This window comes from Vulpes lagopus, chromosome 3 (assembly GCF_018345385.1).
Source record: "Vulpes lagopus strain Blue_001 chromosome 3, ASM1834538v1, whole genome shotgun sequence".
NCBI classification, from domain to species: Eukaryota; Metazoa; Chordata; class Mammalia; order Carnivora; family Canidae; genus Vulpes; species Vulpes lagopus.
Window position 1 is genome coordinate 86,122,360 of NC_054826.1, and position 16,012 is coordinate 86,138,371.

A 16,012-nucleotide genomic window follows, 5' to 3' on the forward strand; every position below is an offset into this window, starting at 1 on the left:
ATCAATGAGTGTAAGAACAATGCATCAGCTGAGGTCAGGAATAAAATACCGGGACTAAGAAATTCTGCATTGTTACCTGTTACCACCACACATTTTCCATATGCTGCCCCCTATTTTCATTACTCCTATGTGGAAATGATTCATAGTAAACCTTATAATCAAGAGAAATCTGTGATGGCTTTTAAGGAAATGATCTGCTATATTTTTATACCAAATTTTCCTTTTAACATATTTGATTTAAGCTAATATTAAAATTTGTTTGGCATTCCTTGGAAACACTCTGAATATGAGTGGGGTCCAATGTCCTGGAAACATATAAAAGGAAAAAAGAACCTGTGAGATTTTTAGTATTTTAGTTTTCTAAAGAATAGATTGTTTTATCCTTAGAAAATTAGAAGTTTAATTTATTAATGCATACTAGAATATAATGTATGATTTCATTTGCAAATGATGACATAATTAAAAATAACGGATAACTACACAAGAGCTTTTTTCTTTCGTGAAAAGTAACTTCCAAATGTTTTGTGTGGATCATTCTATATGCCTTAGATTAGTTCAGGAAAGGTTGCAACCATGATTTAAGGAAGTAATGGATCAGTGTGCTGTTACTGCAGGAAATACTATGTCTGAAAATTTGACTTCTTTTTTTTTAGTATTGCAATATTTAGCACTATTTCCCCTTCCTCCCTCCCTCCCTCCCTCCCTTCCTCCTTCCCTCCCTTCCATTCTCCCTTCCTTTAGCTCCACACCCAGTGTGGGGCTTGAACTCATAATATTGAGATCAAGCATTGCGTGCTCTACTGACAGACAGCCAGGCGCCCCTAGACTGTTTTCTTAATAGCATAACCACCTCTAAGTATCATAAAATCTGATAATATTTTTTTCCTCTAAAAGCAGTTTGCTGTCATCCTCTCTCTCAAATATCATTGTTACTAAGTAACAGACATGAGAATGTTTTATCCTTCACCACAGAGATGTTTCTCATTCAGGAGCCCATCCACCCCCAACTTGAATGTATTAGAAGCAAACTTTTGCCCCTTTAGAGAATTTCATACATACAGCATGTTCCATATACTATTACAAATGTCTAATTTTTAAATTCTATTAGCACATTTATCTTTCAGCAAAATATATGAATGTATTGCATGATGTCAGTGTGTGTGTGTGCATGTGCGAGCATTTTGCATTTGAGGATGTCACTGCTGGAGACATGACAGTTACTTGGAGCAGACTAAATTGTTAGGGGTCTGCATCAGTTTGTATGTGGGAGAAAAGACAAAACAACAAAGTGTTGATTATTCAGAAGCTTATCCAGCTTTTAAAAGATTTATCAAGAGACACAGTTCACCTGTATGTCCTACAATCAATACAAATATTTTTAGTCCATTGTTTCTTTATGCCAGTCTAATCTTCAGTAGATGATCTGGCTGTGTGTTTATTGGGGCCCTTGAAAGCTTATTTGGATTATTTTTATAGTTCTTGTTTGTTCATATCAATACAATGGTTAAGCTGATATTAAACTTTTATTATTTATGAAATCTTTCTCAGCTCCTAAAAGAACAGATGAGAACTAATATTTAACCAGTACCTGTTGCCTCTGCACCCGCTATTGGAGGCAGACTGGAAAGAACGGCGGCTGCAGCATTAGGCAGCTGTAGAATTCTTCTATTTGTTAGTTATGTGACTTTGGTTAATGTCACTTAAATGTCTTCTGTCTAACTGAGATCTTAGCTGACAGTTTCTCCTTTGACATATCAGCTCAGTGGACCTCTGTCCCCAGACCCCCTGATTTCCCTGGGAGCTTAAGTTCTCATGGCTGTCCTGGCTCCAAGCCCCTTAGTCTGTTTTGTAATCCTGGCATTTTCAATCCACATGCATCTTATTTTCACAAATATATATATTCTGTGCCCTCTCCCCCCAATGTCACCCTTTGCACCACACTGGTCCTTGATGTTTGACTTGCCCCTTTTGTTTTTCCCTCAAAATTTAAACATTTGTATGTGTAGCAGATCCCAGTGAAGCTGTGAGATATTGGAGGAGTTGTGCCATCAGGTTGTTAGGGGTGTGCATGGGTGTATATGCCATTCTCTCTGGAAAGTTGTCAGTGGTTACCCTTTTCTGCTATTTATCTCTTTACCTTGTTGCTTCCTCTCCTCCTCCTCCTCACCTTCTGGCTGCTTCTTCCTTCTCTCACACACAAATGTCTATTCATTTCTTGGGCAGTTCAGGTCTCTTTTATTGGCTTCCTTCCATCCATGCCTTCAAGTTCATCTCAGATACCACTGCCAAATCACCAAGAGGCTGGGAGGGTTTTTCCTGCAGACAGTCCCCTCCTAAACTGGTGCTCATGGAGGAAGCACCGCCTACCCTTGCAATGTTACCGAGGTTTGACACCCTGTCTCCCCAGGGGAAGTCCTTGAGATTTCCTTGGTTCCTGATAGTGGCTGATCATATGTATGAAAACACTTCGTGAACTATGAGCCAGGTTAAGAAAGATGGTATGGTTACCATCCTCACTATAAGTTTAATTACGGACGAAATGTAATGTTCTCCTTCCTCCCTCAGTTTTCATTCATCCAGTGATCACTAGGATCTCTTTACCTTCACAGCCGCCAGAGCTGAAGTGTGCAGCGGCACAGGTGAGAGATTCAGAATCTTCCGTGCTGAGAAAACCTACGCTGTCAAGGCAGGAAGGTGGTATTTTGAATTTGAGGCTGTCACTGCAGGCGACATGAGAGTTGGCTGGAGCAGGCCAGGTTGTCAACCTGATCAAGAGCTTGGCTCCGACGAACATGCCTTTGCTTTTGATGGCTTCAAGGTGAGTAGACTTTGCTGAGCACCAGGTGTGGAAGTTTGTAGGATCTTGATTTTGTAGGCTGCCATGTCCTGGGCATGCTCTTGTTGTGTACTCCTCCATTGCCCTGGCTCCTTTGGGCAGTGCAGCAAAATCAGGACAGCCTGCAGCAGAAACCCAGGAAAAATAATTCCTAGGAAAACTTCTGTCCTTGTGATCTCGAAACACCCCCCGCCCGCCCCGCCGCAGTGAAATTCAAGTAAAACAGTGTTTCTCCACTGCTATAAAAAAAAATGAATCCTCCTTGTCTATCAGAAGTGTTGAAAAAGCATAGGCTCATTAAAAATGCAGGAGGCAGAAGGGTATTATGCTGAATGAAATAAGTTGGAGAAGGACAATCATCATATGGTTTCACTCATGTGGGGAATATAAGAAATAGTGAAAGAGATTATAAGGGAAGGGAGGGGAACTGAGTGGGAAAAATTAGAGAAGGAGATAAACTATTAGAGACTCCTAACTCTGGGAAACAAAAGATTGCAGAAGGGAAGGTAGGCAGATGGTTGGGAGAAGTGGTACTGAGGAGGGCACTTGATGGGATGAGCACTGGGTGTTATACTATATGTTGGCAAATTGAATTTAAATAAAATAAAATGTAAAAAAAATGCAAACGCTTTGACACAGCTATTCCATAGAAGGAATTTATCCTCAAGCAATAATAAATGGCAGGTATACACATTTAATATCTATAAGAATGCTTTCGACAGTGTTTAAAATGACAAAAATGTTTTTTATTTTCAATATTAGTAATTTTTCTTAAGGTGATGGAATTTGGTCAGGTGCTTGTTTTATTATTTGCTTATACATTATATAAATGTTTAAAGATTATTTCACACATATAAAATATTTTAAAATAAAAAATGTGGGGCAGCCTGGGTGGCTCAGTGGTTTAGTGCTGCATTCAGCTCAGGGTGTGATCCTGGAGTCCTGGGATCGAGTCCCACATTGGGCTCCCTGCATGGAGCCTGCCTCTCCCTCTGCCTCTGTCTCTGCTTCTCTCTCTGTGTCTCTCATGAATAAAAAAAAATAAAAATTAAAAAAATTAAAAAAATAAAAAATGTGTATAGATGAACCTAACCACAATAGAATAATTATAGTCATTTTTGGTTGATAAAATTGTATTTTATTCTTTTTATCTTATTCTCTGATTCTCTTCATTCCTTTCATATGAAGGGGAAAAGTTATTTTTTTTGAAAAAGTTATTTTTAATTAAAGAGGGAAAATTAGAATACATATGCAATCATGAAGACATTTGACATTTAGGTACTGAGGTATGCGTGTGTGGGAATGTGTTTCTAGGCCAGAAGTTAATATTGTGTCTTCTAGAACAACCGACACACACTTTGTTCTGAAACACCACATTTCCTGAACCTGTTTTTTTTTTTTTTACTCCATATGGAAAATCTAACAACTTTTGATACCTAATTCAGTGAGATAGATTTTTTTTAAAGGTACAACGTATTGTGTTTGGGAATAATTGTATTATTGCTTTGCATTGGTGACTATAACTCCTTACATATCAATTCACAATGGAGGCAATTCTTAACAGGAAAATGAAAAGATTTATCTGACAAAATAATTAATATAACGAATTTTGTACCCATAAATCATGGAATATAGTTAGAGATTGAAAAGTCACATTATCAGAACTGTGTTTGAGATGTATTTATAATATGATATTTCACCGAAGTATTCAAGACATTGTTGGTGTGTATATTTAACTTTTGGCTCATTGTTTCAGTAAATGTCTTAAGAATATTTTTCAGTTTGATTTGAAGCTTTTTTGGTTTTAGCATATACTTCAAATGTTTCAAGATTTCTATTTTGTTTAAGTATCTGTGCCATTGGTTCCAATGAGTGGAATTATATTTTGAAATAGGTGAAAATTAGAAGTCATTTTCAATGATAAATTCTCAGCTTTATTCTCTACTCATAGGTCTTCGTATTTTGGCAAATAGAGAAAAACAATCCATATCCTGTGAAACATTCAGGATAGTGAGCAAAGTTAATTTCTAAAGACTTAGTTTTTTTTTTTTTTTTAAACAGGAGGTATGTTGGGTTACATTTTTAAACTTATCATTTCTCAAAATAATGAAACAGCATTTGGGTCTTTGCTCAAGATTCAATAATGTAAGGCTAATGTTAGGGATTCAGGTTTCCCGGCACGTTCGTATCAGTTGGGGCATGTTGTGCTCGGATGTGTGCAGTGGGACGGAGCCCTCCTCCCGCTGTGCTAACAGTCGGGCTGCTGCGAGGCATGCCGCCAGTGGGGGGGGGGGGTAGGTGCTGTTCTCCTTGGCTTTCTCTGTGACAAAATTACTCCTCTGTCCCTAGGCTCAGCGGTGGCACCAGGGCAACGAGCATTATGGGCGGTCATGGCAAGCGGGAGATGTCGTGGGGTGTATGGTGGACATGACAGAGCGTACCATGATGTTCACGCTCAATGGCGAAGTCCTTCTGGACGATTCGGGCTCAGAACTGGCGTTCAAGGACTTTGATGTTGGTGATGGTAAGTGCTGTGCCTTCTGTGTTGCTGGCAGGTTCACAGCACAGTGAGGCTGTTCTCAGGCATCCTAACCAGCCACCTTGGAGGGTGAGTGAGCGGATGAGTTGCAGCTGGAAATTGCAAGGTTGCCATGTGGCTTATTTGATCAAACATCCTTGAAATTACTTTAGCAGAAACACTACTGATGCTACTTAGCTAGGATTTAATAAGGCAGAAATGGCTTTGATGCGTGTGAATAAGAAGATAAATGGCACGCGAATGGATAGTTTTCCACAAACGTTAAATTTCCACTTAGAACTTCTTTTAGTTCATTTCTGTTCATTCATTTCACAAAAATGTAATGAGAACCTACCGCGTGTCAGGCCCTCATACTTCATATGGAAAATCTAACATCTTTTCATATCTAATTCAGTGAGATAGAGTTTTTAAAGTACAATGTATTGTGTTTAGGATGCCGAGATGACAAAGATTAATAAACATTGCCCAATTTTTATGTAGATTACACTATGCCAAGGAAAGTCAATACTGGAATAATTTCTGTTTAGTGGAGAAGCTCTCAATTGAAGAAGTGCAGAACATTCTATGGAAGCACAATGCAGGGCTCTGGGATGACCTTGAGCAAGATTGTAAAGGAAAGGTGAAAGCCCTTGGTAAAACAAATGAAAAATGCAAAAGCATTTATTCATCAGAGCTGTACTTCCAGGAAGGTGGCCACATATGGTTGTTTGAATTTATTTTAATTGAAATAAAGTAAAGGTACAATTGAGTTTCCTAGTAGCACTTGTTCCATTTTAAGTATTCATGCCCACCTGTGGCTAATGGTACCCTTCTTGATCCCAGATTTGGAACACAAAATCACAAAGTTGTATCAGATAGTGTTGCTCTAGAGCATGTAAATAAGATAGTACTTAACAAAATATTATATAAATATCTCATTTTAAAATGAATTAACATATTTTTTTTCAAAATGGCTTTCGGAGGAGCCTGGGTGGCTCATTCGGTTAAGTAACTGTCTCTTGATTTCAGTCGACTCAAGTTATGATCTCAGGGTTGTGAGATCAAGCCCTGTGTTGGGCTCTGTGCTGAGCATTGAGCCTGCCTAAGATTCTCTCTCTTCTACTCCCCCTCCCCTACTTTCTTTCTTTCTTGAAAACAAACAAACAACAACAACAGGGGTGTGTGGGTGGCTTGGTTAAACATCTGCCTTCAGCTCAGGTCATGATCCCAGAATTGTAGGATGGAGCCCCCAGTTGGGCTTCCTGCTCACTGTAGAGTCTGCTTTTCCCTCTCCCCTGCTGGTGCACACATTCTCTCTCTCTCTGTCTCTCTCTCTGTTTCTCTCTTGCTCATATTCTCTCTCTCAAATAAATAAATAAAATCTTTAAAAATAAAAACAACAGCAACAACAGCAGCAACACCCCCCCCCCAAAAAAAAAAACCAAAAATGGCTTTTGGATATATCCTACTACTTGAATATATAGTTTGGATTTTAAGATCTACCTCAATCAGTAATTTTAATATTCTGTAAACATGTCATGGATCCTTGGGGCACTTGGGTGGCTCAATCAGTTGGGTGGGAATCTTGAGGTACTGGGATCAAGTCTGGTGTTGGGTCCTACGTGGCCTCCCTGCTCAGTGGGGAGTTTGCTTCTCCCTCTCCCTCTACCCCTCCCCACTGCTCATGCATTCTTTCTTTCTCTCAAATGGATGAATAAAATCTTAAAAAAAAAGTCACTGATCCTCAAAGTTAGCCACCTCATTATTTGTGTTAAGTTCTATATTTATTCATTCAATAAGCTTTTAAGCATGTATGACCATCATTCCTCAAATACAGATTTGCAAAAGTGATAGGAATTTTACATCTTTATAACTTAATTTCTATTTTATGTACCAGTACCCCTCAGTGGTGTAACTGGTACTCTACCAACTCATCACCCATCTCCCTTTCTGTGGGATTGTTTTTATGAGTGTTAATATATCAGGGAGAAGGTGGGAGAGGGACTCTGTCTCTGTTTTCTGTCTATACTGTTGGATATCATCTGATATTTTATTTTTTAATTGGTTATTTTAAAATTGTTGTGTACTATGCCTTCCTTCATTGGAAGGAAATGCCTGTGTGAGTTTGGCTTGCTTAATTTATGCCACATGGATTCAGAGACTGATGTTAGAATTATAAATAATGTGGAGTGCCCATCCATACTATTTAAACCTCTAGAAAATGTTAATGCTTGCAGTGCTGTTGCAAAGACCAGCCAGTCACCATCATAGAGATGAAATAGACTTTGAGGGCATCAGCTGGTACAGTAAAAAAAAAAACAGTGTTTTTGACCCTACACTTCAAAGAATTTTTAGTTTTAAAAGTGACTTGAAATTTATACTGGTACCTCTATTGTAGAGTTAATACAGCATTCTAATGAATTTCTGAAAATTTTATATTGCATATTGTTGGGCTTTTGTTGATGGTATTGAGGAGGTATCTTTTTGGTCTCCAAGGCAGGTTATTAGTTTCAGGTAGCCACAATCATTAACAATTAACTTTTTAGGGGCTACTCATAATTTTTATCTTCCATCAAATGGAGTTTATCCATGCCTGTGACTAAAATGCTTTTTGACATGGAATTTTCCATTTCTTTCTCAATTAACTTTACATAGCTTACAAAAAAAAAGAAAGAAAGAAAAGAAAGAAAGAAAGAAAGAAAGAAAAAAAAAAAGAAAAAAAGAAAAGAAAGAAAAGAAGTTTGATGGGCCTGCTTTGGGTATAACTGTAACAGGAGGCCCTGAGAGGGACTGCTTAATTGACCCATCACCGCTAAGTGATCTCTAGTATCATTCTCACAATGTTAGATAAGAACAAGAACAGGGCTATTAGACATTGGAAATATATATTTCCATTGATCTTACCACATAGTTATTTTGATTGCTTTTATTAAAGCCAGTGTATATGTTTGAGTTCACTGTCTTTGTAGCAATAAAGAGGAATTATGATGGTAAAACATGCCAAATCAAGCATGGCACAGATATAAAGACATGTAGATGTAAGAAGAATTTAAATATAGAACATTTACAAAATCTTTTAGTATTTTAGCAACTACAGTATATTCCTGTGCTAAGAAGTCTGTTGTAAAAAACAAAAAACCTGTCATAGTAAATTGTTTTTCAAACTTGTGATATGACAAGAAACAAAATTGGAAGTGATGAGAATTGGAATAAAGGGAACAGCAAATCTATCATTATTTTCTGATAACATATTTGCAGAGAAAACTGTAAAGAATCTATAGTCATTACTAGGAATAACTGAAGCATTTAGTAAGGTAGCACTTCTATGCTAGATGCAAACCTGAGACTAAATTAAGGAGAAGATAGCATTCACAGTAACATCAGGTATCTTCAGTAACTATAGCTATCACTCTAACAGAAGGTGTACGATGCCTTTATGGAGAAAATCGTTAAACTTTATTGAGAGATTAATTTTGTTAAGAGATTCATCATATATAGTTAGCTGATCTTTGACAAGGATACCAAGAATACATAATGGGAAATGGATAGTCTCTTTAATAACTGGTGCTTGGAAAATAAAAAATAAAAAATAAATAAATAAAAAAAATAAAAAAAAAATAACTGGTGCTTGGAAAACTGGATATCCACATGTAAAAAACGCAATTGGATCTTTTATCCAATTATGGACCATATGCAATGTTTTTATGACTATACACAAAAATCAACTCAAAATGGACTAAAGACTTAATTATAAGACCCTAAACTGTACAATTCCAAGAAGAAACATAGGGAAAAAGCTATTTGGCAGTAGTCTTAGCAATGATTTTTTTTTTTTTTTTTGGTATAACACCAAAAGCAGTCAAGAAAAGGAAAAATGGAAAGGGGAATTGCACTACAAATTGAAAACTTTTTTCACAAGAAAGGAAGCCATCAATGCAATGAAAAGGCAGGCTATGGGATGGGAAAAAATATTTGCAAACCATGTATCTGATAAAGGATACTTTTAGGGGATCCCTGGGTGGCTCAGCAGTTTGGCGCCTGCCTTTGGCCTGGGGCGCAATCCTGGGGTCCCGGTATCGAGGCCCGTGTCGGGCTCCCAGCGTGGAGCCTGCTTCTCTCTCTGCCTGTGTCTCTGCCTCTCTCTCTCTTTCTCTATGTCTGTCATGAATAAATAGATAAATGAATCTTAAAACAATAAATTAAAGGATACTTTTCAAAATATATAAGGAGGTCCTGCAACTCATTGGCAAAAAAAATAACAGTTAGCTTATTTTAAAAATAGACAAAGGAACTGAATAGATTTTTCTCCAAAGAAGACATACAAGTGGCCAATAGTTATATGGAAAGGTGCTCAACAACATTAATTACCAGGGAGATGCAAATCAACACCATAATGAGTTATCATTTCACAGCTGTCAGAATGGCTGTGATCAAAAAAACACTAAAGATAGCAAAGATGCAGAGAAAAGGAAACCCTCATGCACTGCTGGTGGGAATGTCAACTGGTACATTGCCGGATTATTTACAACAGCCAAGGTAAATAAACAACTTAAGTGTCTATTGACAGGTGAATGAATAAAGAAAATGTGAAATGTACATACAATGGAATATTACTCAGCCTTAGAAAAGAAGTAAATTCTGCCATTTGTGCTAACAGGGATAGCTGGAGAATATTATACTATGTGAAGTAAGCCAGATATAGCAGAACAAATACTAAAGTATTACATGATACACTTAGAAGATGAATCTAAAATAGTCAAAATCAGAAGCAGAGAGTAGAATAGTGGCTGTCGGGGCTAAGGAAAGGGAGAAATAGAGAAGTATCGTCAAAGAATACAAACCTTCAGTCACCCAAGACAAGTTAGTCCTAGAGAGCTCTTGTCTTTAGTTAACCATAGGCCATAATTATATGCCTAAATTTTTGCAAAGAAGGTAGATCTTAAGTTGTGTTCTTATCTCACCCCTTCACATACACATTAATGATGATGATGATGATGATGATGATGATGATGATGATGATAAAAATAAGAGGGCAGGGGGAAGCTTTTGGAGATGATTGATATGTTTATGGAGTAGATTGTGATGATATCATGGGTGTGTATATATAAAAATATTATACACTCATCTCTAAACTCATCCAATTGTGTACATTAAGTATGTATAGTTTTTAGTTTTAAAAAGAGATTTACTACTCAGTAAATGAGAGCTGTACTATGTTCACGGAGAAGACAATAGCCTTAAGATATTAATTCTTCCAAAATTGATGTATGGGTTCAATCCAAACATCATGCTTTGTCTATTAAAGTCTCAAGAAGTTTTTCATGGGACTTGATATAATGTTTCCAAAATGTATATAGAAGAGTAAAAGACTAAAATATCTAGATTACTTATGATAAAGAAGAGCAAGGATAGGTATATGTTCTATTGTATTTATTTTGAAGGATAAAATAAAATTTTTTGAAGATTTAAAGAGAGTGCATGTATGTACATACAGAGTGGAGAGGGACAGGGACGGGGAGAGAGAGGGAGGATCTTCAGCAGATAACATGCTGAGCATGGAGCAGGTTACAGGGCTCCATCTCATGACTCCCAAGATCATGACCCAAGCCAAAACCAAGAGTTAGATGCTTAACTGACAGAGCCGCCCAGGTGCCCCAATAAGGATTTATTTTGAAGCTAAAGTAATTAAGACAGAGTAGTATTGGTGCAGGGATAAGCAAATTAATCAAAAGGATAAAGTGGAGATGATAGAAAAACATCAGCCCAGGTATGGAACCTTATAATATGATGGGTGGCATGTCAGAGTGGTGGGGAGAGATTGTAAAAAACTAGAATCTGAATGAAAAAAAAGATGAAATTGGATCATTTCCTCACACTGTATATGTGAGAGCCAGCCCCGAATGGACTGAGATCTTAAATATCAAAAATAAAACTTTGCAAATCTTGGTAGGAAATAGAGGTAAATCTTTTTAGACTATGGGGTAGGAAACCTTTATCGTAGAGTAGAACAAACAAATATAAACAAAAACCCAATGACTATAAAAGACTGGTAAATCTGTCCATACAAATTTAAGAACTTTCATTAAATGAACAACCACAGAAAACCTTAAGGGGAATGGAAAAACAACTTATTAGTGGGGTTGGGGAATCCAACTGCAATGTAAACAACTGAAAAAAGTGTTAGTATTAAGAAAAACATAAGGAACTGAAATGACTAAGAAAAAGAATGAAAAGTCATGAGTAGACATCTCATAGAAGAAATTCAGATAGACAATAAACATTTGAGGAAATGTTTGTTACTATTAATGATCAGGGAAATATAAAACATGATTAGATGCCATTATATATCCATTCTGTTGGCAAAAATGTTTTAGAGATCGGGCAGAACCAAGTACTGGCTTTCTTTTTTTTTATAATAAATTTATTTTTTATTGGTGTTCAATTTACCAACATACAGAATAACACCCAGTGCTCATCCCGTCAAGTGCCCCCCTCAGTACCCGTCACCCGTTCACTCCCACCCCCTGCCCTCCTCCCCTTCCACCACGCCTAGTTCGTTTCCCAGAGTTAGGAGTCTTCATGTTCTGTCTCCCTTTCTGATATTTCCCACACATTTCTTCTCCCTTCCCTTATATTCCCTTTCAATATTATTTATATTCCCCAAATGAATGAGAACATACAATGTCCTTCTCCAATTGACTCATTTCACTCAGCATAATACCCTCCAGTTCCATCCACGTTGAAGCAAATGGTGGGTATTTGTCGTTTCTAATGGCTGAGTAATATTCCATTGTATACATAGACCACATCTTCTTTATCCATTCATCTTTCGATGGACACCGAGGCTCCTTCCACAGTTTGGCTATTGTGGCCATTGCTGATAGAAACATCGGGGTGCAGGTGTCCCGGCGTTTCATTGCATCTGAATCTTTGGGGTAAATCCCCAACAGTGCAATTGCTGGGTCGTAGGGCAGGTCTATTTTTAACTCTTTGAGGAACCTCCACACAGTTTTCCAGAGTGGCTGCACCAGTTCACATTCCCACCAACAGTGTAGGAGGGTTCCCCTTTCTCCGCATCCTCTCCAACATTTGTAGTTTCCTGCCTTGTTAATTTTCCCCATTCTCACTGGTGTGAGGACCACCTCACATTGTGGTTTGGATTTGTATTTCCCTGATGGCAAGTGATGCGGAGCATTTTCTCATGTGCATGTTGGCCATGTCTATGTCTTCCTCTGTGAGATTTCTCTTCATGTCTTTTGCCCATTTCATGATTGGATGGTTTGTTTCTTTGGTGTTGAGTTTCATAAGTTCTTTATAGATCTTGGAAACTAGCCCTATCTTAGCCCTCAGATAACTGAGACGTCATTTGCAAATATCTTCTCCCATTCTGTAGGTTGTCTTTTAGTTTTGTTGACTGTATCCTTTGCTGTGCAAAAGCTTCTTATCTTGATGAAGTCCCAATAGTTCATTTTTGCTTTTGTTTCTTTTGCCTTTGTGGATGTATCTTGCAAGAAGTTACTGTGGCCAAGTTCAAAAAGGGTGTTGCCTGTGTTCTCCTCAAGGATTTTGATGGAATCTTGTCTCACATTTAGATCTCTCATCCATTTTGAGTTTATCTTTGTGTATGGTGAATGAGAGTGGTCTAGTTTCATTCTTCTGCATGTGGATGTCCAATTTTCCCAGCACCATTTATTGAAGAGGCTGTCTTTCTTCCAGTGGATAGTCTTTCCTCCTTTATCGAATATTAGTTGACTATAAAGTTCAGGGTCCACTTCTGGGTTCTCTATTCTGTTCCATTGATCCATGTGTCTGTTTTTGTGCCAGTACCACACTGTCTTGATGACCACAGCTTTGTAGTACAACCTGAAACCTGTCATTGTGATGCCCCCAGCTATGGTTTTCTTTTTTAAAATTCCCCTGGCTATTCGGGGTCTTTTCTGAATCCACACAAATCTTAAAATAATTTGTTCTAACTCGCTGAAGAAAGTCCATGGTATTTTGATAGGGATTGCATTAAATGTGTAAATTGCCCTGGGTAACATTGACATTTTCACAATATTAATTCTGCCAATCTATGAGTAGGGAATATTTTTCCATCTCTTTGTGTCTTCCTCAATTTCTTTCAGAAGTGTTCTATATTTTTTAGGGTATAGATCCTTTACCTCTTTGGTTAGGTTTATTCCTAGGTATCTTATGCTTTTGGGTGCAATTGTAAATGGGATTGACTCTTTAATTTCTCTTTCTTCAGTCTCATTAGTGTATAGAAATGCCATTGATTTCTGGGCATTGTTTTTGTATCCTGCCACGCTACCAAATTGCTGTATGAGTTCTAGCAATCTTGGGGTGGAGGCTTTCTATGTCGTGTATCATGTCATCGGCGAAGAGGGAGAGTTTGACTTCTTCTTTGCCAATTTGAATGCCTTTAATGTCTTTTTGTTGTCTGATTGCTGAGGCGAGGACTTCCAGTACTATGTTGAATAGCAGTGGTGAGAGTGGACATCCCTGTCTTGTTCCTGATCTTAGGGGAAAGGCTCCCAGAGCTTCCCCATTGAGAATGATATTTGCTGTGGGCTTTTCGTAGATGGCTTTTAAGATGTTGAGGAATGTTCCCTCTATCCCTACACTCTGAAGAGTTTTGATCAGGAATGGATGCTGTTTTTTGTCAAATAATTTCTCTGCATCTGTTGAGAGGATCATATGGTTCTTGGTTTTTCTCTTGCTGATATGATGAATCACATTGATTGTTTTACGAGTGTTGAACCAGCCTTGTGTCCCAGGGATAAATCCTACTTGGTCATGGTGAATAATTTTCTTAATGTACTGTTGGATCCTATTGGCTAGTATCTTGTTGAGAATTTTTGCATCCATGTTCATCAGGGATATTGGTCTGTAATTCTCCTTTTTGGCGGGGTCTTTGTCTGGTTTTGGAATGAAGGTGATGCTGGCCTCATAGAACGAATTTGGAAGTACTCCATCTCTTTCTATCTTTCCAAACAGCTTTAGTAGAATAGGTATGGTTTCTCCTTTAAACGTTTGATAGAATTCCCCTGGGAAGCCACCTGGCCCTGGACTTTTGTGTCTTGGGAGGTTGTTGATGACTGCTTCAATTTCCTCCCTGGTTATTGGCCTGTTCAGGTTTTCTATTTCTTCCTGTTCCAGTTTTGGTAGTTTGTGGGTTTCCAAGAATGCGTCCATTTCTTCTAGATTGCCTAATTTATTGGCATAGAGCTGTTCATAATATGATTTTATAACCGTTTGTATTTCCTTGGTGTTGGTAGTGATCTCTCCTTTCTCATTCATGATTTTATTAATTTGAGTCTTCTCTCTCTTCTTTTTAATAAGGCTGGCTAATGGTTATCTATCTTATTAATTCTTTCAAAGAACCACATCCTGGTTCTGTTGATCTGTTCCACAGTTCTTCTGGGCTCGATTTCGTTGAGTTCTGCTCGAATCTTAATTAACTCTCTTCTTCTGCTGGGTGTAGGATCTATTTGCTGTTTTTTCTCTAGCTCCTTTATGTGTAAGGTTAGGTTTTGTATTTGAGATCTTTCCAGTTTTTGAATGGATGCTTGTATTGCGATGTATTTCCCCCTCAGGACTGCTTTTGCTGCATCCCAAAGATTTTGAATGGTTGTATCTTCATTCTCATTAGTTTCCATGAATCTCTTTAATTCTTCCTTAATTTCCTGGTTGACCCTTTCATCTTTTAGCAGGATGGTCCTTAACCTCCGTGTTTGAGGTCCTTCCAAACTTCTTGTGATTTAGTTCTAATTTCAAGGCATTATGGTCTGAGAATATGCAGGGGACGATCCCAATCTTTTGGTATCAGTTCGGACTCGATTTGTGACCCAATGTGTTCTATTCTGGAGAAAGTTCCATGTGCACTTGAGAAGAATGTGTATTCAGTTGAGTTTGGATGTAAAGTTCTGTAGATATCTGTGAAATCCATCTGGTCCAGTGTATCATTTAAAGCTCTCGTTTTTTTGGAGATGTGCTTAGAAGACCTATCAAGTATAGAAAGAGCTAGAATGAAGTCACCAAGTATAAGTGTATTATTATCTAAGTATTTCTTCACTTTGGTTATTAATTGATTTAAATATTTGGCAGCTCCCACATTCGGGGCATATATATTGAGGATTGTTAAGTCCTCTTGTTGGATAGATCCTTTAAGTATGAGATAGTGTCCCTCTTCATCTCTCACTACAGTCTTCGGGGTAAATTTTAGTTTATCTGATATAAGGATGGCTACCCCTGCTTTCTTTTGAGGACCATTTGAATGGTAAATGGTTCTCCAACCTTTTATTTTCAGGCTGTAGGTGTCCTTCTGTCTAAAATGAGTCTCTTGTAGACAGCAAATAGATGGGTCCTGCTTTTTTATCCAGTCTGAAACCCTGCGCCTTTTGATGGGGTCATTAAGCCCGTTCACGTTCAGAGTTACTATTGACAGATATGAGTTTAGTGTCATCATGATATCTATTCAGTCCTTGTTTTTGTGGATTGTTCCACTGAAGTTCTTCTTAAAGGGGAATATTAAGAGTCCCCCTTAGAATTTCTTGCAGAGCTGGTCTGGAGGTCACATATTCTTTCAGTTCCTGCCTGTCTTGGAAGCTCTTTATCTCTCCTTCCATTTTGAATGAGAGCCTTGCTGGATAAAGTAT

General features: G+C 37.9%; 1 protein-coding gene across 7 annotated transcripts in view; it reads left to right on the plus strand.

Moving 5' to 3' along the window:
* RYR2 (ryanodine receptor 2) overlaps positions 1-16,012 on the plus strand; it is a 726,974-nt gene that overhangs the window by 467,963 nt on the left and 242,999 nt on the right. For all 7 annotated transcript variants that reach the window (XM_041747478.1, XM_041747480.1, XM_041747481.1 and 4 more), the window contains 2 exons: positions 2,610-2,818; positions 5,186-5,360. In XM_041747478.1, the coding sequence (XP_041603412.1) occupies positions 2,610-2,818; positions 5,186-5,360 (384 nt within the window). The remainder of the gene's footprint in view (positions 1-2,609; positions 2,819-5,185; positions 5,361-16,012) is intronic.